The 21,221-nt window shown below is 38.1% G+C and overlaps 1 protein-coding gene across 1 annotated transcript in view; it reads left to right on the top strand.

The window, feature by feature from the left end:
• Positions 1 to 21,221, top strand: part of myo3b (myosin IIIB) — a 96,244-nt gene that overhangs the window by 14,913 nt on the left and 60,110 nt on the right. The window contains exons 9-22 of the mRNA XM_041806389.1: positions 3,672 to 3,737; positions 7,268 to 7,423; positions 12,177 to 12,261; positions 12,350 to 12,466; positions 12,900 to 13,004; positions 14,513 to 14,596; positions 14,701 to 14,903; positions 14,980 to 15,078; positions 15,160 to 15,274; positions 15,366 to 15,492; positions 16,069 to 16,279; positions 17,067 to 17,214; positions 18,212 to 18,365; positions 20,004 to 20,092. Of these exons, the coding sequence (XP_041662323.1) occupies positions 3,672 to 3,737; positions 7,268 to 7,423; positions 12,177 to 12,261; positions 12,350 to 12,466; positions 12,900 to 13,004; positions 14,513 to 14,596; positions 14,701 to 14,903; positions 14,980 to 15,078; positions 15,160 to 15,274; positions 15,366 to 15,492; positions 16,069 to 16,279; positions 17,067 to 17,214; positions 18,212 to 18,365; positions 20,004 to 20,092 (1,759 nt within the window). The remainder of the gene's footprint in view (positions 1 to 3,671; positions 3,738 to 7,267; positions 7,424 to 12,176; positions 12,262 to 12,349; positions 12,467 to 12,899; positions 13,005 to 14,512; positions 14,597 to 14,700; positions 14,904 to 14,979; positions 15,079 to 15,159; positions 15,275 to 15,365; positions 15,493 to 16,068; positions 16,280 to 17,066; positions 17,215 to 18,211; positions 18,366 to 20,003; positions 20,093 to 21,221) is intronic.

The following is a 21,221-nucleotide window of genomic DNA, read 5'->3' as shown; positions in this document are numbered from 1 at the left end:
AACTGAGGTATAGGTTGCAAGTGTTCATTTTTATCTATAACCAGCGTGCATCCTGTCATCCTTCCTTGCATGAAAATGTTCATTGTTGCTTAAATAGCCAAAAATTATTTTAAAGAACTCTCATGCCTTTGGATTTCCATGTTTGTCTCTCAGGATGACGTATAGTAATTATACACCTTTAAGTCTCAGACTCTGACGGGAGATCATGAGTAGTTGTATGATTTCCATGATGAAAACAAGTCCTCATATTTGATGCTGTTGTTTAAGGGCTCTGCGTGGCGTCCAGGTCTGCACTGTTTGGTAGTGTGACCACCAAAGGCATGATAAATGTAGTAGCCCTTCTCCCTGTTCATGCATGTGTACCCAAAGAAGTGCAGGAGCTCTGGCTGCAGTGATGGATGAGCTGAAATTTTAAGCAGGAGATTCATTCACTGAATAACTCTTTATTTTGGACTCTTACAGCCACTCTCCGTCAAACCTGTTTAGGGAGCACCAAATTTCTGCTTTAGCTGAAAACAAACCAGCGGTGTGTTGGTATATCTTTCTAGCAAGAAAACACATCAATCTTTAAACATCTTTTTAATTAATAATTAATTCAGTCGTGATTTATCAGCTCACCTCATATTCACCTTCAATTTCATCAGTGTAACTTCCAAGTATGGTCTTTAAGGTTACTGCATGACAGATTTAGTACTATACAGAAAAAATGAAGCATGTCTTTGGTGAGCTCTGACAATGTTGATCAAAGTGTGGCAGTAAAGAATGTCTATATGAGAAATAACAATGTTTAAATGTTATGGGAATTATAAATTCTGCATAAGAAGTATCTTTTTCAAATATTACACTTGACCTGATTTTTGTCTTCCTTCATGGCTTAGTTACAGCCGTCAAGTGCTGTTGACACCTCTGTGATTTTGCCTCAATCCACAGTGAGGAGCGTCTGACAGTACCCGCTCAGTCTGGACCTAGATTTGAATAAGCCATTTGTGTTTACAATATGAGCCAGCACTCTCACAAATACTGAAAGAGGGAAAAAACTGCCTGCATTTGCTAAGCACAATGAGAGCACTTGACAGTGTTATCAGCCGTGCGCTGCTATATTGACTTTGTAATGTATAAGCAGTATGGTACAACATCAAGGCGAGAACGTGTCTTCAGGCTCATATTAGAGGTTGCATTGAAGCAGTCAGTTACTGGCTTTGATCTGCACTTTGGAAAGGATTGCCTGCCTGAATCCTTATCAAAGACTCGACTAAGTTAGTGCTGCGGAAAATGACAGATTTCTTACCCCAACATCCTCTTCTTCCTACCACAAAGAAATAGAGATAGATTAAAGAAAATGGCACAACTGTTGTCGTTTAGTGTGTAGCTGCATCTACCAGTATTTTGATGCTGGTAAAGAAAAATCAAACAATTTTCATTTTAATGTCCAGATTCATGATTTTCTTTTTCATATTTTTTTATTCTATTTATTCTACTTGCATTGTTGCCTGCAGGAATCGGATCAGATATCAATACTGCATTATAGCTGTATCCTGAAATGTGTGATACTGAATTATACTGACATTTAAATAACATATGGCACTTAAACAGATTTCCCCACCAGTCTGATTCATCTTGACACTACTTCATGATTCCTCATGGTGGTGCTTATGACATCTGAGGGAAATGTTAACAGAAGTAAAGGTTGACCCAGGAATGAAGGTAGAAGAAGACAGTGTGATGTCAAAAAACAGTGTACACATGTTCAGAAATGAAGCATTATAACAATTGGAATTGACAACTAAATACATTAATCCTGCACTTACTTTTGAGGTACAGTATCTCTACTTGATTGAAACCACTCATCTGTTGTGTTGTGTCATGCCATATTGAATCGTATGGAATCGCATCAAACTGCATTGTATCACACTGCATCACATCTGAGGTAGCCCTTCACAAGTGTATGGTATCACATTGCATTGCATCGTATTGTGTACCATATTGCGTCGTATCGGATTGCATTGTAACTCTTCCCATTGCTTCATATGGTATTGTATCATATTGTATTACATGGCATCACATTGCATCGTACAGCATTGCATCACATCTCATACACCGCATTCCAAATTATTATGCAAATGATATTTTTCTCTGATTTTCCAAAATAGTCAATGCAAATTACAGTCAGTGTAATTTTCAAGTCATCAACCCCAGAGCATAATTCAAATTTTATTGAACAAACCTCCCAATGATAACTTTTTTTTTCAAAAATAAAAAACTCAAAATGCACTGTTCCACATTATTACGCACAACAGAGTTTCAAAACATTTTATAGGTTGTAAAGAACTGAAAATGGTCATTTGTTGAATTTGCAGCATTAGGAGGTCATATTTACTGAAATCAAAAGATATTTATATCAAAAACATCTTAACAGGCCAAGTTCCATGTTAACATAGGAGCCCTTCTATGATATCACCTTCACAATTCTTGCATCCATTGAACTCGTGAGTTTTTGGAGAGTTTCTGCTTGAATTTCTTTGCGAGATATCAGAATATCCTCCAAGAGCTGCTGTTTTGATGTGAACTGCCTCCCACCCTCATAGATCTTTAGCTTGAGGATGCACCAAAGGTTCTCAACAGTAATAATGTGGAACGTCCTTCTTAAGTCGTTTTCCTTTAATTGGGCTCACCTGGCAAACTAATTATCACAGGTGTCTGAGATTGATTTCAGTGATCCAAAAAGCCCTGAGACACAACACCATCCATGAGTTTCACTGGAAAACAGAAAATTAAATGTTTATGACACTGAAATTCAATTTGCATAATAATTTGGAACACGGTGTATATTGGCTGCTTATTTTAAGGTGAAGGGATTTTAGACGTCACTCATCCATTGTATGGTATCGTCTGATCCTGTGTGGTATCATCAGATATTGTATGGTATCATCTGATATTGTATGGTATCATCAGATATTGTGTGGTATCATCTGATATTGTATGGTATCATCAGATATTGTATGGTATCATCTGATATTGTATGGTATGGTCTGATATTGTATGATATCATCTGATACTGTGTGGTATCATATGGTATTGTAAGTTACCAAGGTTCCCACCCCTAGTCTTGTGACACATCTTTGAACTAATTACTCCAGTTATACATTTTTGGACCAGGTCTGTCTCTGTTGTCATGACAGTGACAAAAGACTCAGCCTCGAGCTGTCAGTATGACAGCCCCTCTTTGAACATGACTGTACCCAGGCCCATCCAGCCTTGGCTCCTCATACAGGCCTGCCTCCTGTCATCGTGCTCTGTTGAGAAGTATTAGCCTCATTATAGATGGCCTCCGTAAATGCTGCTGACAGAGGTATAACTAGCTCCCATAACTTTTGGCTCCCTATAGCAGATGCTTGCTGCCAGACAGTGGGGGAGCTGTTATCATTTGTCACTTTTTCTGTGGCTGCCACAGACCTGGACCCCAACCAGCTCGATCTCAGACCCAAAAACTCTCACAGGAGTCTGATGGTCACACTTGGCCTACCAGCGATCATTTGTCAATGAACTCAGGGGACAAGCAAAAAGCTTTTTTTTTTTTTTTTTTTTTTTTTCAGTGATGATCCGGATATAATCTGAATCCATTTAGTAAATTCATAGTTTTATCGCTCTTTGTCTTTGTGATTTGGTTTCAGAAATCCTTCCCCTACTTTACGAAGTCCGGACCAGTGGTGCAGAAGTTTCAGCCATTTCATCGGACAGTAAGTGTCTTCTGACTTCAGCCCGTCAGCCTTTCTCTTTCCTCTGTTGCAGTAAATCTAGAAATGCAATTTATTGCCAAAAGGTTTCAAACACGCGGCAGACAGCCATTCTCAAGAGTCCACAGAGAGTCTGACCCATAAAAAAGAACTTATGAAGACTTTTCATGTCAGTAAATTAAACATATTTATCTTTTTTAATTCAAATAACATTAGAAAATATAATGAATATATGAATGACGTTCAGAAAGAGGTTTTAGTTGCTTGATAAATCAATCATCAGGTGAGATTTTAATGTTTGGTGGTGTGATTAGAGGAAAAATCTAGATCATATTTGCATTCTATCATAACCAGTCTTACAGTTCATGTTTATGAGGTTAATTCAAGTAAATTATTTTGCAGATTATATTATATGATTATACTCAAAACTTCAAAAAATAAAAAATAAAAAAATAAAAAAATAATTGTGATAATAAATGATAACAACTTATAAAAGTACATGAAATTTGCATTAATTGTTGTTCCGATTCCGATACCAGCCTCAGAAATACGATACCGTTTGGTTTAAAGGTCACATATTTTACCCTTTTAAGACAAGTTTATATTGGTCTCAGAGGTCCCCAAAACATGCCTGTGAAGTTTGTTGCTCAAAAAACACTCCAGTATTGGATTTTTGCATGTCTAAAAACCCCTCTGTTTCAGCCCTGCTCAGAATGAGCTGTTTTTGTATCTGTGGCTTTAAATGTTATTTAGCTGTCTGACTCCGCCCCTCTTAGGAAATGGATGTGGCTCTCCTGATCCTCCTCTCAGCTGCCAACTAAGAAAAGAATCAGGAGAGGAGGGTAGAATTTTCTCCCAAGCAGGGAGGGCCAGCCGAATGTGGGGGCGTGGCTAACTCCCCACATGACATCATGAGGGGAAAATCTGAGAACGGCTTGTTTCAGCTCACATTTTTCTGAAAGGTGGAGAAAGATAATATTGCACAACATGTGACCTTTAACTCTATATTTTGCTGAATTTAGCCATGCTAAATGTTAGCGCTATAAACTGGAATTCAATTCTTCTTCTCTGCTGGAAAACACGACATGCATGGCTTTTGTTTTTAGAGCAGCGAAGAAGGACTGAAGGACCCACTGCAGCTGTAATGACTGATGTGACTGTAACATTTTTTCCTCTGAATGTGATCGTTAAAATGCCTTCCAGACCAGTGCTGTCGTACACGACAAGAAGAATCAAATGTTAAATATCTACTGAACCATAAATTGTTGCCTCTTACTTGTTTTTCCTCTTGAAGCTAGCTGTTGTGCCTTCCCGTTAACACTACTGATGCCTTTGAATCCCGTGGGCAGCATTTTCAGTGAGCCTGGAACTCGTGTGACTTTTCGGGGCTTATATTCACACCAGTAAACCCGATATTTGACGTCTTTATATCCATTTTAATCCAATTACGATCATTTATTACAGCTAGCTTGAATGCTAATGCTAATGTTTACCCTTTGTGAGGGTCTGTCAAGCAATGGCAGGCTGTTCCGTAATCACGTCATGCTGCCCTAACAGAGCATAATGGAGAGAGAGAGAGAGAGCGACTGTGATGCATCTCCCTGTATTACTGTTATTTATTATTTAGCAGTAAAACTCAATAATCAGGATATAAACAACTTTAGGGTCACAGAGATGTGGTAAATTGTGATTCTATTTGTTGAGCCATGTTCAGAGTCAAATATAGGTCTGACATCTGAAATCGGGGAATCAGGGTGTGGGAACCCTAATACACATCATACGTATTTGAATTTGTGGTTGAGTTTGACATTGATTAATACTTAAGACAGTAAAGATTCCCATGAATTGTCTGGCTTTATATTAATAGGGAGCTACTTTTGAGCTAAAGTGAATTGAAACAATTATTATGTGACAAAAGTAAAGTATGAAACAATACAACATGCTTTTAAAACCAGCTGAACAGCTGCCTTACAACATGTGGTCGGGTTCATGTAAACACAGAGGGGGATTGAAATTGATATTTTATAGCCAGATTCTATCAACTTTCTCGTCTTTCCTTTCATTGACTTTCATTTGTGTAAATCTGCCATGGAGGAACAAACTAATTCACCTGAGTTATCAGTTCTATCTGCGGCCCAGATAACTTATCATTTCCCCCTCTGTGCAGAGCTAATAATGTCGGGGGGGGGGGGCTTGTAATAGTTGTTCAGAATATACAACCGTAATATCACCGCACAGAGGTGTGAGTCTGAACCATAATGAGAAAATAAAATTCAATTTGTTGGGAGAACAATTTGTGTAGGGATGCTTTCTGGCTAACGTTTATGTTGTGGGTTTACATTGAAATGTAATAAGTGAAGGGGGAAAACAAACAGACCATCAGCTTTAAGGCCTTTATTGTGTTACAGGATTATTGATTGGTGAAGACTGAGTAAAAGCATTTTACCTCTCATAACACTCATTGTAACATTAGTTTTATCATTTTAAAAGTGTAATTGCAATGTTTGTTATTGGATATTTTTGGATTGCAGCTCTTTAATCTGTGTTAACGGTTTGTTTGATATCGTATCAGAAACAATCTCCATGAATAAAGCTCAATGTGGGGAGTCTGGACAATGTTATCAAGCTTTGCAGGCTGTGTGGAGCCTTTTCAGCTCTGTCAGGGCTGTATGTGCGTGTACAGGGGAGGTAGAACGGGGCTGTTTTTTTTTTTTTTTGGGATAATAAATCCATCACTAGTGTCTGCACTTGTGCAGCCATAGAGCTGACTCCTGTGACAAAGTGGCCCACCGCTTGGCATCCCGGCAGCACAGCCCTTCTAATAGCAGCAACCTCTGCTTAATGTCCTGACGCTAATGAATTCATGGAATTAACTCTCAGAGCTGAACAAACTGATAAAAGAAAACAGAAATTCAGTTAGATTAGGAGGTGGGAATTAGATTGGTGTTTTTCTTCTGTCTGTCTCCTACCTGCAATCATTGCTTACACACAAACACACACACCTTCGGAGTCTTTAGCTGCAGTTGAGCACTAAAAATGTGGATTGTTGACGGATGCATCAGTGAGCTAAGGTGTGGACTTCAAACCTACTAATTCCATAGTTTTTGCCCCTCATAAATCAAAACTGTCAGAAACAAAAGCTTTTTTATTTCTTTTGGGTCTTTGCTGCTTTACACTCAATATTTTGCAGCCATTTGCATCAACAGTTAACTGATGCTGAGCTGCAGCCAATAACAAAGAAACATCCCCTATTGACAAACGCTGCACACCACAGATAAGGCTGCTATAACTGGGCTTGTTTTTGGGGGTCATGGTGACAGTTACCATGTGATACCTGGAGAGAGAAAGACAGATGAGTGACCCAGACTTAAAAACACATGCATGTCTCCTAGTGTTGATCCAGAGTACATAGCCCTCTACCATGTACAGGTGACTGCACAGACTGTTTCAATCAACCCTATTTATATGGGGAAAACATAGATATTAATGCCTTTGTCTGCAGTGTTTAATAGTCCTTCTTTCTGTTACATGAGGTGTCTCATAAAGGATTTCGAAGCTCGCCCATCGGTGACCCACCTCCTGGAGCATCCCTTCATCAAGCAGGCCCACGGCAAAGATGTGGCTCTCCAAAAGCAGCTGGCCGTCCTCATTCAGGAGCAGCAAGAAGTGGGCTGCAAAACTAGAACCAGGTGAGTAGCCACCATCAGGTATTTATGATTTAGAACTGCCATCGCTCGTGCTGGATGCCTCGCTTGAGTGCTATCATCAGAGATTTCTGTTGCAGCATGAACCTGAGCGGCGATATCAACTCTGTCCAGTAGGGGGCAGGGTCTCATCTCCTTTCACTTAGACACTGATGATGATGAGCCTCAGTAATGGACATTACAGTGTAAAGAGAAGTTAGGGGAGTGTGACTAATTCAGAAGGAGTGATTGTGCTGACTAACCTTAGATTAATAAATGTCATTTAGGCCACAGGAAGAGGAAGACATTCTTTAGGGGAATCTTTAGTGCAAAACACTTCTTCATCTGTGTGATTTAACCCATGATTGGGTGAATATTCTCTCTGAAAAAGTGGCATTTCGACCACACTCCATCTTTGCCTGTTTAGTGTCCTTATTATAGTTGAGTTTCAATAAAAAGACTGATATCAGGTTCTAGAAAATTTCTCATTTTTTGGATGAAGGTTTGAAAAGTGTATACTATGTGTTCTAAAATGGCACAATCTCCTTTATTTTAATGATCAATATTATAAAAAGGTATTGCAGCTTTTAAAAATATATATATTTTAGTTGTATTTTTAGCTCAAAGCTGCCGTTAAAGAAAGAGGGTGCAGGCGTTGGTCCATTAAAATTTACAGGTCAGAAAATACTAACATTTCCTGTCCTTTAAGCCTCTCATATGGATGCAAAAGCTCATTTATGTACCTTAAAAACAGACAAACAGAAGAAGAGGTGACACTCTACTACAATATTAAAATATTGCAAATGTAATTTTGCAGTCTGTAGGAGTTTGCTTGCAATTTTTGGTTATTAAAATCAAGAATTTACTTGTATTGTATGTCTTTGACTTCTATTTTGCTGCCATACAGGTATCACTATTGTTTGATTATTACTGTTTCTCTAATAAAATTTTAAATTCTGGCATTATAACACTCTGTTATAAATAAAAGTGTATCTATAAGTAGATATTTCAGGACAGAGAATGATTTTTCTCTTAAATGTGCTACTATAAATAGTTCACAGACACTCTGACTGCATCATGTGACCAAACAGAAAGCCTCAGATCTGTTATTTCCTGTAGAAATACTGACGATGCCAGTACTTAATTTTCATCATAAAGGAGTTCGCTGAACCTGCCCTTGACAGAGAGAGTTGATGTTGTGCCAGCTCTGTTTACTCCAGAGAGTGTGCAGAGTCTGAGCCTGATCCCGAATTCCTGTCCACAGTGAAAGTGGATAATGGGATTAGAAGCTTGTAGGGCGAGAACTGGGCTCGCCTGGTTTAGTCTCTCATGCCACAGATCAGCACACAATGACTCCAGATAAGAATAAAGACATAGAAAACTTAAAAGTCGCTGCCGTAGGTGCAATAGTGTGATTCAGTTCAAAGCAGGAAAGAGGTAGAGGCTCCAGGTCTCAAGTCCTTTTCTGAAGAGACATGGTGACAAGTTTTTTTATGTACAGTGGTACAGCATCATACTTTATTTATACATTTACCCTATATTCAGAATATAAATCAAAACAAAGGAGGAAACCAACTTGAAGCTTGAACCAGCCTGAAGCTTGAATATTTTCAGTCATGATTTGATCGATTATTTATCATAAAGGAATATACATACTTCCTGTGAATGAGAGATTTCTCTCATGTATTGCATTTTTCAGAACTGAGAAGTCATGATAAGGACAAGTGTTGGAGACTTTTTCATAGTTTCAAATCAAAGGACAAGGCTGTTTCCTTATAAACTTCCTTCAAAATATGACACAGTACTTATAAAAAGACAAAAGCATAACAGATTCTTCTGCTTCTTACCTAAAATACTTTCTGATTTCCCTATTTTGTAGCATTAAATCCCACATCAGTGATTTTGTACCAAATAAATACATCTGTAGGTTTACAGATTACATTTCTATAAAAGGTTATTGTGTTTTTTGTGTTATATTTTTTCAAATGTGGAATGCAGGAGCTGTACAAGAAAGGTAAAGACATAAGACGACCTATGACCAGTTTCTTAAAACAAACGATGACAAGACAAGCAATGGCTATAAACAATAAAAAACATGTGAGAGTATACATGGCTTGAATAAAAGTAACTATAAAAGCGCCTGAGAACTGTAATTTCCATTAATATTAAGATAAACATCACAAACGGAGCAAATACAACAATTATCATGATTATTTTTGCCATTGGATTAAGACAACTTTGCCCTGAATAGTACTCAGGAAAAGACAAAAATATGTTTTCTACAGTAGATTTTTATAATTATGGGGGAACAAATTACCACACATACAACATTCACTTTTCATAGATAACAGTTACCTACAAATTTAACTGTTAAATAGCCTGCTTGAAGAAGTAAAAGTGAAACTTACACAACCTTGTTAGTATATGACCCATTAGATGGAAAAGTAGAAGTTCATGCTTTTTATTTTCCAGTTAACATTTGTATTCTAACATATTACAGAAATAGTTTTATATAAAGTTTAAAACAACAGAAGGGACAGAAAGTCATCATCTTATTTAGAATTAATCATAAAGAAGCATTTGCTTCACTGTAAGACCAAACAGTTAAAGGTTGTTAAAAAATTGGATGTGTTAACTTAAAAATACAAAATAGGTGTGCACTATTTTTCTGAATTAATAGAATGCATTTTTAGATTTAAGTTAACATTAATCAATCACTTTATATTTGTCAGTATACTCAAATTATTTAAAATGATCCCTAATCTGCATGGTTTTCCCAGAATGCCTTTGGGCATTAGACATGTTTGCACCATGAGTGAAGTTACTGACTCAGTTAGAGAAGTCTATCTGTGGGTAGAAGAACCACTACCCACTGTTGGTATACTGAACAAGATGGAAGAAGACTTCCTGATTCAGCTTGAATGTTTCAGTATTTTTTTAATTGTCACTTAAGTTGTCCTACTTTGAGTGATAAATGTTCAAGGTTAACGTGTGTGATAGAAATACAGGAAAGTTGCAGTGGATGTAGCACACGTGTCAGAAACATATACTTTTAGTTGGATTTAGACCTAATTTTTAAGTGTTGGAAAGCTTTTTTGAGCCTTTTATTGATAGAGGACGGACAGTGGAGACACTCAGACGAACAAGGGAGTGGGGAGAGACATGTAGGAATGGGACACAGGCCAGATTTGAACCCGGGCCACCCGCGTACATGAGTCGCGCCTTAAACCACCAGGCCACCTTTGCCCCAAAATGTGACCAGTTAAATCAAAATTCTTGAGTATTTCCACCTTGTTCGATTTTACAGTGTACTTTGGCATGATGACACATATAAACATGATTCTCCATCTGTCAACAGTTCCAACAGCAACTTTGATATGATAAGCTAAGGATGTTACTTCTGGCAGTTATGCTTCAGTTTGTGATGCTACAGAGACTTCCTGTTTGCATAAGCTAGCCTTAAGCTAGCTTTCATTAAAGGTTCAAATGAATTTCCACATATAAGCATTTACAATAGGGACTCTATAAGGGCTTAAACAAAAAGCCCTGTATAAAAGAAGCTAATAGGACCCTAATCCTGGTGGGATTTTACAGCAGCCAGAAGGTCAAATCAGTAATGGTTTTACTCTGGTCCCCACGGGTTTAACAACAATAACCCATTATGTAGAATATAACTAACCTTATCGTACATATTAAATAGAAGTGGTTAATGTTTGTTGGAGACAATGTATATTTACATATCACTGCTGTAGGGCCAAAACCTTGTTTCTCCATTTTTCATGATTTAATCTGTTTCATAAATCAGTGCTATTGGCCACCTTTTACATCTGTCAGTGGGTTTTAACAAATTTTAAAGCATTATAAAATGTCCAAAAGATGCAAACTATGACCATTCAGTGTTAAATACAACATTTTTTTCATCTCCTGCAAAGTGGAGATTTTGGAGATACAAGGTTTTGGCCCAACGATATATGTATAGATTAGGGCTGTCAGCATGAATGCATTTAGGAGTCCATGACTAGTGCATTCCTTTTTTTAACACATTAATCTCATGCTTTATTGTCTCTTTCAGCACACTTTGGTTAAGCTACTAGAGTGTCACTCTGTACTGTCAGTACATCCCTGCTCCTTAAAGTCTTATTTCACTTTTTTAAAAAACTTAAGACATCTTAAAGGACAAGTCAGAAATCGTCTTATTTTATCATACAACTTTTTACTGTTCTCTTATTTTCTCTTCAATCCATAACAAGTTCCTCTTTCTGTGGATGTATTAATGCCATAATCTTTGATCTACCTGAAGTCCCTTAATTGTCTTTCAAAATAAAAGCAAGCCATATTAAAATGCAGCCGAAGCATTAGTTGTGATTAATTCTAGTTTCTGAGATTTATCAGGCTTTAAAGATTGAATCATTTGGTTTAGATACATAAAGCTGTTGGCACTTCCAGGCGAGGCTCTCATAGCCTCTTTCACACACTCTCTTGTGTCCCCTGAGGATTTCCACAGCCCCTCAGAGCCAGCTGACATGGTGTTGACCTCTGCCCACTGGGGCTCATTGTAGAGTGATAGGTCAAAATACAGATGAAGTGCAATCTCAGCCTGTGATAATGGGAGATGTGTCCCCTGGGAGAGCTTAAAGGGCTTCACACAAACCTTGGAAGTGACTGGGTCTTTCATCCACACAGTCAAACCACTGTTTCTCATTCAGTGGTCACTTTACTGCTTTCTGAGGCATTATCATGTCCTTGGCTTTTTTTACAGGCACGACCGGATCAATACTCGTAAAACCCTCATAATAGAGAGCTGTCCTGATGATGATCTGGTAAACCTGGAGTTCTTAGATGAGGTAAGATTTCATGTGTTTATCTCATCAAGCATTGATTGCTGCTGGGAATAATGATCTTGATGCTCTGTGTGCTTTTTATCCGTTGTAGGAGAAAATAATCAGCCATCTACAGAAGAGGTACGATGAGCTGCAGGTGTACACTTATGTTGGAGACATCCTCATCGCTCTCAATCCTTTCCAGAACCTCAGCATCTACTCTCCTCAGGTTGGTTATGGACCAGTCGCACAAATATTCCCTCTGATGTTCTATTCGCTATTAAAATAATGAGTGATTTCTAATTAGCTGTGCTGTTGCTCTTATCTTGCTGGAAACTAAACTGTATTTGATATGTGCAAGGATTTATGGGTTTGTTTAGCCATACCCAATTTTTTTAAAGTCTGCACCAAATGCTGACATTTAAAGTTCATTTTCAAGTTCAATTTCCTTTATGACCAGACACCTCCCAAACTAATCACAGCAGCATATGGTGTACACTGTGTCACAGGCTCACTGGCCATTGTTAGCATGCTGGCATACCAAATAAATTAGTTGAAAAAACCATTAAAAAATCATTTGAATACAGAATCCACCCTGATGAATTTGTTCATAGAAATCTAGAAATTTAACTTGCCTCTTGTATTCATATGCCCTCTCTCAGTTCTCCAAGCTGTACCATGGAGTGAAGCGGGCTGACAACCCTCCACATATCTTTGCTACTGCAGATGCAGCCTACCAAAGCATGGTGACATTCTGCAAAGACCAGGTATTTGATGAGTGGAAACATACAACCCCTGCAGTAATACGAGGAAAGATAATGATGAGAAGTGTTTTTTGGTGAACCAGCCAGGTCTGTTTTGAAAAACAAACTCCCTTTGTGGCAACATGTTGAAATTTGTTAAGAAACTATTTGAAATTACCAAATTAAACCTATATGAAACAACGGGAAATGATATGACATGACATGATACAGAAGAAAACAGTATGACACAATATCCATGTGATACAAACAATATGACACAATATGATGTACCATACTACAGAACAAAACACAACACCACATTATATGATATGATTGGATACATTATGGTACGATACGATATGAAACAAAACAATCCAAAACAATATGAAATAATAGACTCAAAATCACATAACACAACGTGACATGATACGATATGACAGTATGATATGATACATTATGTTACGATACAGTACGTTATGATACAATACGTTATGATACAATACGTTTCATAAGTATGAAACAATCTGAAACAGTCTGACAAGAAATGACACAACACTATGTGATACAAATCACAATATGACATGGTACAATAGGATATGACACATTATGATACGACACGACACAACATGACACAAGTTATCAATATGAAACAATCCGAAACAGTATGACATGAAATGAAACAACACTGTGTGATACGACTCATGATATGACAAGGTATGGTATGATGGGACATATTATGATACGATACAACACGATACGATATGATGCGATGTAATGAATATGATGCAATACGGCACAATAGGATATGATGCAGTGTGATGTGATATGATACTGTGCGTTATGACACGATACAATATGATACATTGCGATACAATACGTTACAATACTACGATATGTTACAATGCTATACGATATGATATGATATGATACGATGCAATATGATGCATTGTGATGTAATACGATACAATGTGATACGATACGACACAATACAATACGATACATTACAAAACAATTCGTTACGATACGTTGTGATACTACAGTACGTTACAATGCCATACGATATGATGCGTTATGATGCAATATGATACGATTTGATATAATGCGATGCGATATGATATGATAGGATATGATGCAATGTGATGTGATACAATACAATGCGATACAATACGATACGATACGATAAGCTTTATTTTCTCATTGCGGAAATTTGTCTTGGACTTCAAGTGCTGAACACATACAACTGCCACCACTTTAACAAATTAGAACATAGTAGAAACAGCAATCCATGAATCAATCACAATACAAATGTACACAGAGTACGCATACTAGTGGAAAATCACAAAGAACAAATCATATTTACCTTTACTGCAAAGACTTACACAGACATAGTCATAATAATGTTATAATCATAAAGTTTGAGAAAAGACAGAAAAGTTCATATTGCAATTGAGTAGTGGAATAATGCATGTGTTACAGTGTCTGTTTTCAGTGTTAGACATGTAACTCATTACCTTTGCTTTCTTTTGTGTTAGTGTATAATAATCAGTGGGGAAAGTGGTGCAGGGAAAACAGAGAGTGCCCATTTGATTGTTCAGCATCTAACCTTCTTGGGAAAGGTAAAGCAACGATTTTCTAATACAGTCGCCTCTTTAAAATGCACTGAGTACTACATAACCTCTGAACTACCATGATTAATAAAAGGAACATGCTAATGCTTTAGGCAAACAATCGGACTCTGCGTGAGAAGATCCTGCAGGTGAATCCTCTCGTCGAAGCCTTTGGAAACGCCTGCACCGCTATCAACGACAACTCCAGCCGCTTTGGAAAATACCTGGAGATGAAGTTCACTCCAACGGGGGCCGTCATTGGGGCCAAGATATCCGAGTACCTGCTGGAGAAGTCAAGGGTCATCAAACAGGCTACGTAAGTGCTGCTCAGACTCATTCTGATTGGTTATTCCTTTATTATACCTCTAACTATTTTCTTTTGCTTCTTTTAGGGGGGAGAAAAACTTTCACATATTTTATTACATCTACGCCGGCCTTTACCACCAAGACAAGCTGAAGACGTACAGGCTACCAGACAGGAAACCTCCAAGGTTAGCATAGCTGCTTGACAATAAAATGTGCATAATATTTCAGTTAAGTATTATGATGATTATCATTATGTGCACCTGCAGGTATATAAACAGTCAGCACTGCAAAGTGGTGCAAGACATCGTCTCTAGCAAGCTGTACAAGGAGCAGTTCGATGCAATTCAGGAGTGCTTCCGAAATATCGGCTTTACTGAAGAGGTACATGAATACTTAATTAAATGTTTATTAAAAGGATTAGGTCGTGTGACTTCAGAGTGGTGAAATTTGTGTTTTTTCTCTTTTTTTTAAGGAGGTGAACTCTGTTTACAAAATTCTCTCTGCCATTCTAAACACCGGCAACATTGAATTTGCGTCCATCACATCCCAACACCAGACTGATAAGAGTGAAGTGCCTAACGCCGAGGCCTTAGAGAATGGTGAGAGATATTAGAGCAATGTGTGTTGTAATACCCAGAAATACTTGTCTTTAAGCCAAAGAAACAGGTAGATTTAATGGTCTCTCTGGGGATTTTTATTTGCGGTTTAGGTGAGATTTAAAAAAAGGAGGCTATTTTATGTTTTATTCCCTCTATGGGTGATGATTTAAGGACTGCGAGGATGAGTGAAATGCCCTTCTCAACTGCAGAGGTTGGATTTTTTGATGAAACTTTGAAGAGAAATGTGCTCACGAGTCACTATTTTTGTTTTAATGTTTATTTTTGTATATGAGGAAGAAATGTGACAGTATTTAGCCACTGTAGGTGCTTAATTGTGCTCTACATTGAAGAAAAATGCAAATAAACAATGAATCAGCCAGATTTGGTGACCCAGATAAAAGCAGAACTCCTGCATAATATATACAAGCAGAAGACCCTTTTCTATTTACATAACAAATGTAAAGACAGCCAGAGTAAAAGATTGCCTCTTCTTATTTTTATGCTAATGATAAAGGCAGATGAGCTCTTGATTATCGCACTGATTATGTCTCTTTTCTTTTCTTCCTTTTCACTCAGCCGCGTCTCTCCTCAGCATCGGCCCAGAGGAGCTGCAGGAGGCGCTGACCTCTCAGTGTGTGGTCACCAGGGGCGAGACCATCATCCGCACTAACACGGTGGACAAAGCCGTCGACGTCCGAGACGCCATGTCCAAGGCCTTGTACGGCCGTCTCTTCAGCTGGATAGTCAATCGCATCAACTCCCTGCTGCAGCCTGATATGAATATCTGGTGAGCATTCGCTGGTGATGAACATCTGCATGGACATCCGCTCTTACTCTCTCTTCTTCGATTATCTCAAGCAATCATGCAGAGTTTCTGCCCAGCTCTGATGACCTTTGTGGAAGTCTGTGGAGGTAGATGCAAACATGCAGAGGAGAATATCAATGCGCAAACACGAGACAAGTAAAAGGAGAGCGAAAAAAGAAGTTTTAATAAATTTTTGATACAGAGTTGCGTGCAGAGAAAATAATATTCAGATGATTAAAAAGACTTCAGAGAGACTGCAAAGAGGCTGTTCATTGATCCAAAAGAATTCCTTCATAAATATGAGCGTCGACTGTCAAGGAGTTGTCTCTCAGAGATGTACAAAAGCCAGAGTTCCTGTCTACAGTCCAGTCATCTTTGCCGTTTCCTTATTGCCATTAATAACCCGGTAGCACAGACAAAAGGTGACCTCTACATACAGCGGGTTATGACTGATGATGAGACGTAGCAGCTCCAAGCTCTGAATATAAAACATGCCGTGTTCCTGCTGTGTTGTAGAAACCAGTTTTGTTTTTTGCAGATATTGAAAATGACTAGAGGTTAAATCAATAGAGGCTGAAATAAAACTATCTAAAGCAGCTCTGGCTTTTTGAAAACTGATGTTTTTGTGGCAGTCCAGATCAGAATTTGTATTTGGGTTGAACTAGGATTATCATTAAAGTTTTATCAATTAATTTGGCTGCTGGGGATTCACTCGTTGCTTGTTGTGCAGAAGAATAAGTTTGTTTGTCCCCTTTTTCCTCCTTTGAAGTGCCGCAGAGAGCGGCATGAATGTGGGAATCCTGGACATCTTTGGATTTGAAAACTTCACAAAGAATTCCTTTGAGCAACTGTGCATCAACATAGCGAACGAGCAGATCCAGTTTTACTTCAACCAGCACATATTCGCCCTCGAACAGGTGAGTTTAACTTGGAATATTATGATGGCATCTTGCTGAATATGCTTCTGTTTTCAATAAGAGGTGCTCTCTTCATGAACTCTCAGCTGTGATGTGTGGAGGATTATTTATAGTGTTGTGAACGCTAAATTACTCTCTTAATTGATTTAATGAAGTTGTTTACCCTGAAGTACCAAGACTGTATGTTGCTTGATGAAAATTAACCAACATTTATCAAGAAGCATTCTACCTTTTAGTTTTTGTTCATTTGCATCTAAAGAGAAAATAATTAGACTGCTGTACATTTTAAAGCACGCACAAACATTCACTGAATGAAGTACGAACAAGATCAATTATTGAAGCAGGCTTCATACATAGCATGCGATGGAGCTCCCTGCTTTATTTCCCAGCATGAGAAGTGTAATTGAAATCTACATTCCCCTCTCACACACTAATTCTTGCAGTGATCATTGAAAATAAGGCCTGCTGAAAAGTTCCTCCTCCACAAACAGACTGGAGCTGGCCTCTGATGAAGGGCTGCAGCTCAGTGGAAAGGGATTTTTCTGCGCTGTAGATGTCTTCAGTCCCGCTGCACAAAGAAACTGATTATTCTGAGTTAATGACTTAAACATGAGGACGGTTTAGATCCATTGGTTCCACTTTATTAGTAAAATATATATTTAAAACAACTTTTTGATCTGAAATTTAATAGATGCAATAATGTGGTTTGACTCTGGGTTATTTGCAAAGTGAAATAAATTATGAATAAGTAAGTGGCTCTATTTGTTAGTTCAGAGCTGCTCTGTTTTATGCATTCAGTAAAAAGACTCTATTATGCTGTAAACTTCACTCGCTGACACACACAGTCAGCCGGCTGCAGCTGCTCGGTTCTGTTGATTAGAAACTCCTTTTTTCCCCCCCACACACACAAACACAAATCATATTTAGCCAAGATTTTTTAATTGGGTCATTTAGAAAAATCATTAACTAGATTATGTTATTCCCGGGTTTTAATTAGATGGAGTACCAGAGCGAGGGGGTGGATGCCAGTCTGGTTGAGTATGAGGACAACAGGCCCATCCTGGACATGTTCCTGCAGAAGCCCATGGGTCTGCTGTCCCTGCTGGACGAGGAGAGTCGCTTCCCTCAGGCCACTGATCAGACCTTAGTGGGTAAGTGGGTATGACATACACTAAATAAGAACTTAAACCATAAATGAATGAATGGAAGAGGTCAGATGCCACTGATTCTATAAAGCATTGTGTATTAATTGTGATTAATTAAGGTCCATGATTAGTGCGTTAATCTTTTAAATTATTATTTATCACATGCTTTATTGTCCCTTTAGTACACATTGGTTAAACCACTGTAACATCTCCAAGCAGCCACCAAGTAGACAAGTTCCTTTTTCTGTGGATAAATTCACGCCATACTCTTTGAGCTACCTGAAGTCCCTTATTTTATTTCAAAACTAGAAAAGCACTCGGAGAGCGCAGACCTCTGCCATTAGCCCTATCTCCCAATAGTACAGAATCCTTTAAAAAAGTCCGGGATCCAGATGGGGATCCAGATCACTCCCAAAATCTAATCCTCCTTACGCCATTTCTGACATTTCCTGAAAATTTCATCAAAATCTGTCCTTAACTTTTTGAGTTATGTTGCTAACAAAAGTTTGTAACTAAGAAACTAACAAACCCTGCCAATCACATAACCTCCTTAGCGGAGGTAATAAAAGCAGGAAGTCAATTACTCTTAGGGGTTCTCAAACTTTTCAGCCCTTGACCCCCAAAATAAAGAGACCCCACTGTACCTTAAGGTGGTTCATGCATAGTTGAACACATCCATGCACAGTCAAGAATAGTCGTGTGCAGACGTACTTTTTATGGATCTTTTTAAACCAATGGTTCCCAAATACGGGCCTCCCAGGGGGTGCGGCAAGGTCAGGCTAAGTAGCACCAGCAGATAACTTAAGCTCTCTAGAAGAGGAGAAGTTTATGGAATTCACTTGGATTCTACAACAGTATTGCAGTTCAAGTCCAAAACATTGTCAGCATTTTGGATTGGTGTGGAAACAGAGTGGTAGTAGCTAGGCATGAGAACCTTTCCCATATTTTTTCCTTTTGCATCATCCTACCTGTGTGAGGATGCTGCACAGGGCTGATTAATGAAATGAAATGAATGATTGAATATAATTGAGAGTGACAGTCTCACAGCTGCACCCAAGATGCAAAAGATCAGTAGCACCAAATAAGCTCACAGTTGTCTCTGAAATTAATGCAGGACTGAGTGTATAAATCTTAAAGATGTACAATAACTTTTTTTTTTTTTCAGGGAAAACTCAGAATTTTTAGGTTTTAGGTTGTGGTAGATTCTAAAAAAAATGAAATTTGTTTGCAAGAATTGTGAATAATGGCGTGTTTGTGGTACATTCACATGTGGATTCACATATATATAGGAACCACTGTTTTAAACATTGCTTTGATACGTTGTTTTTTTTTTACATAAATTGGTAAAATATACCACTTGAAATCATTTAAAATATTCTGTATTTTTTAGAAGGCATCTATTGACCCCGTCTCAGTGTCTCACGAACCCAAAAGGGGGTCTCTGGTTCAAGACAGTACAAATCCAAAATTAAACAAATGCACTTTAAGAAGCAAAATAGTCAAATTTTTGGTGGTGAAATTGCTCGTGATTCACCAAAGAAATTTCTAGATTAATTGTTAGCCAGTCTGTGTATAATAATTTTGCTCACATTTCTGCTAAATGTACCTTTTGTTTTATTTCTCTTTTGCATTTTTGTCCTACAGATAAATTTGAAGACAATCTGCGCTGCAAATACTTCTGGATACCCAAACGTATGGAGCTTTGTTTTGGGATTCAGCATTATGCTGGAAAAGTAAGACCTGAATGTTTGTGACTAAACATCAAATATGTCTCTGGCTTTTCTTTTGTGTCATAAATAATTACGTGTGTTTTAACAGGGGTGGGAGCTGTCAAAACAACTGTTGTGATAGATAACATTTATTCAAATTTAACTTTTTAATTTTTTTTATTTGAAATAGAAATTGACCAAATGCTCAGATAGCTGAAGACAGACTAGTTGTTGTTTTAAGTTCAGATACTTCAGCTGATTTGTTATTGAAGATACAGTGATTAAGATATGATTCAGCTGCTGTTTGAAATTGAATAACTGGGAAATAGTTCACAAAGTCTTGTTACATGCCTGTATTTAGCTTTCTAGTTACAGTAGTCAGCATGGCTTATGTAGTGCACTTTTTCTGTTATAAGAGGTAGAGGTTTAACACATTTTAAAGGCCAAGCAAGGACCACACCATATGTAAGAATGGGATTTGAAAATAATTTATATTTTAGATATGGAATGATTCTTTTGAGAAAGTCATGTGAAACTTTTGCTGACATCAGTTTGGGGAAGCTTAGGGGGTCTGCTGTAGCTCTCAGTCATGACAAACCCATTAAGGCCCTACAGATGGGTGGAGAGAGAGAAATAGAGGAAAGGGGAGGGAGGAGGGGTTGTGGAATACAAGAGAAATGGAAGGAGATGGTTAGGCTTGAATTATGGAAAGGCTGTGAGAGGTGTGGTTGAGGTGAAGTCCTGCTCCTGAAACTCTGTTATATAGCATCACTATTAGCAGAAATTTTTGCTTTCTGTAGGCAAATCAGGAATTTACTTAAACAATAATGCCAGCTCTTTTCTACTAGAGAGAAGGGAAAGAGAGGTGGCAACTGCAGGGCAACTACATTTCAACCAAGAGAGACTTAAAGGTCACATATTATGCAAAAATCAATTTTTCAGGCTTTTCTAACAAAAAAATGTGCCCCTGGCCTGTCCCCCTCCACTCCCTGCCCTCCTCTCTTTCTCCACCTTTCAGAAAATCTGTGCTGAAACAAGCCATTTTCAGATTTCCCCCTCATGATGTCATGTGGGGATTTAGCACCGCCCCCAGGTTCGGTTTGCCCTCCCTCGTGGAGGAAAGTTCCACCCTCCTCATTAAGCCACATCCATT

Source organism: Cheilinus undulatus, linkage group 15, assembly GCF_018320785.1.
Source record: "Cheilinus undulatus linkage group 15, ASM1832078v1, whole genome shotgun sequence".
Classification (NCBI taxonomy): Eukaryota; Metazoa; Chordata; class Actinopteri; order Labriformes; family Labridae; genus Cheilinus; species Cheilinus undulatus.
Note: the sequence above shows the minus strand (reverse complement) of the source record. Positions and strands in the feature narration are given on the sequence as shown.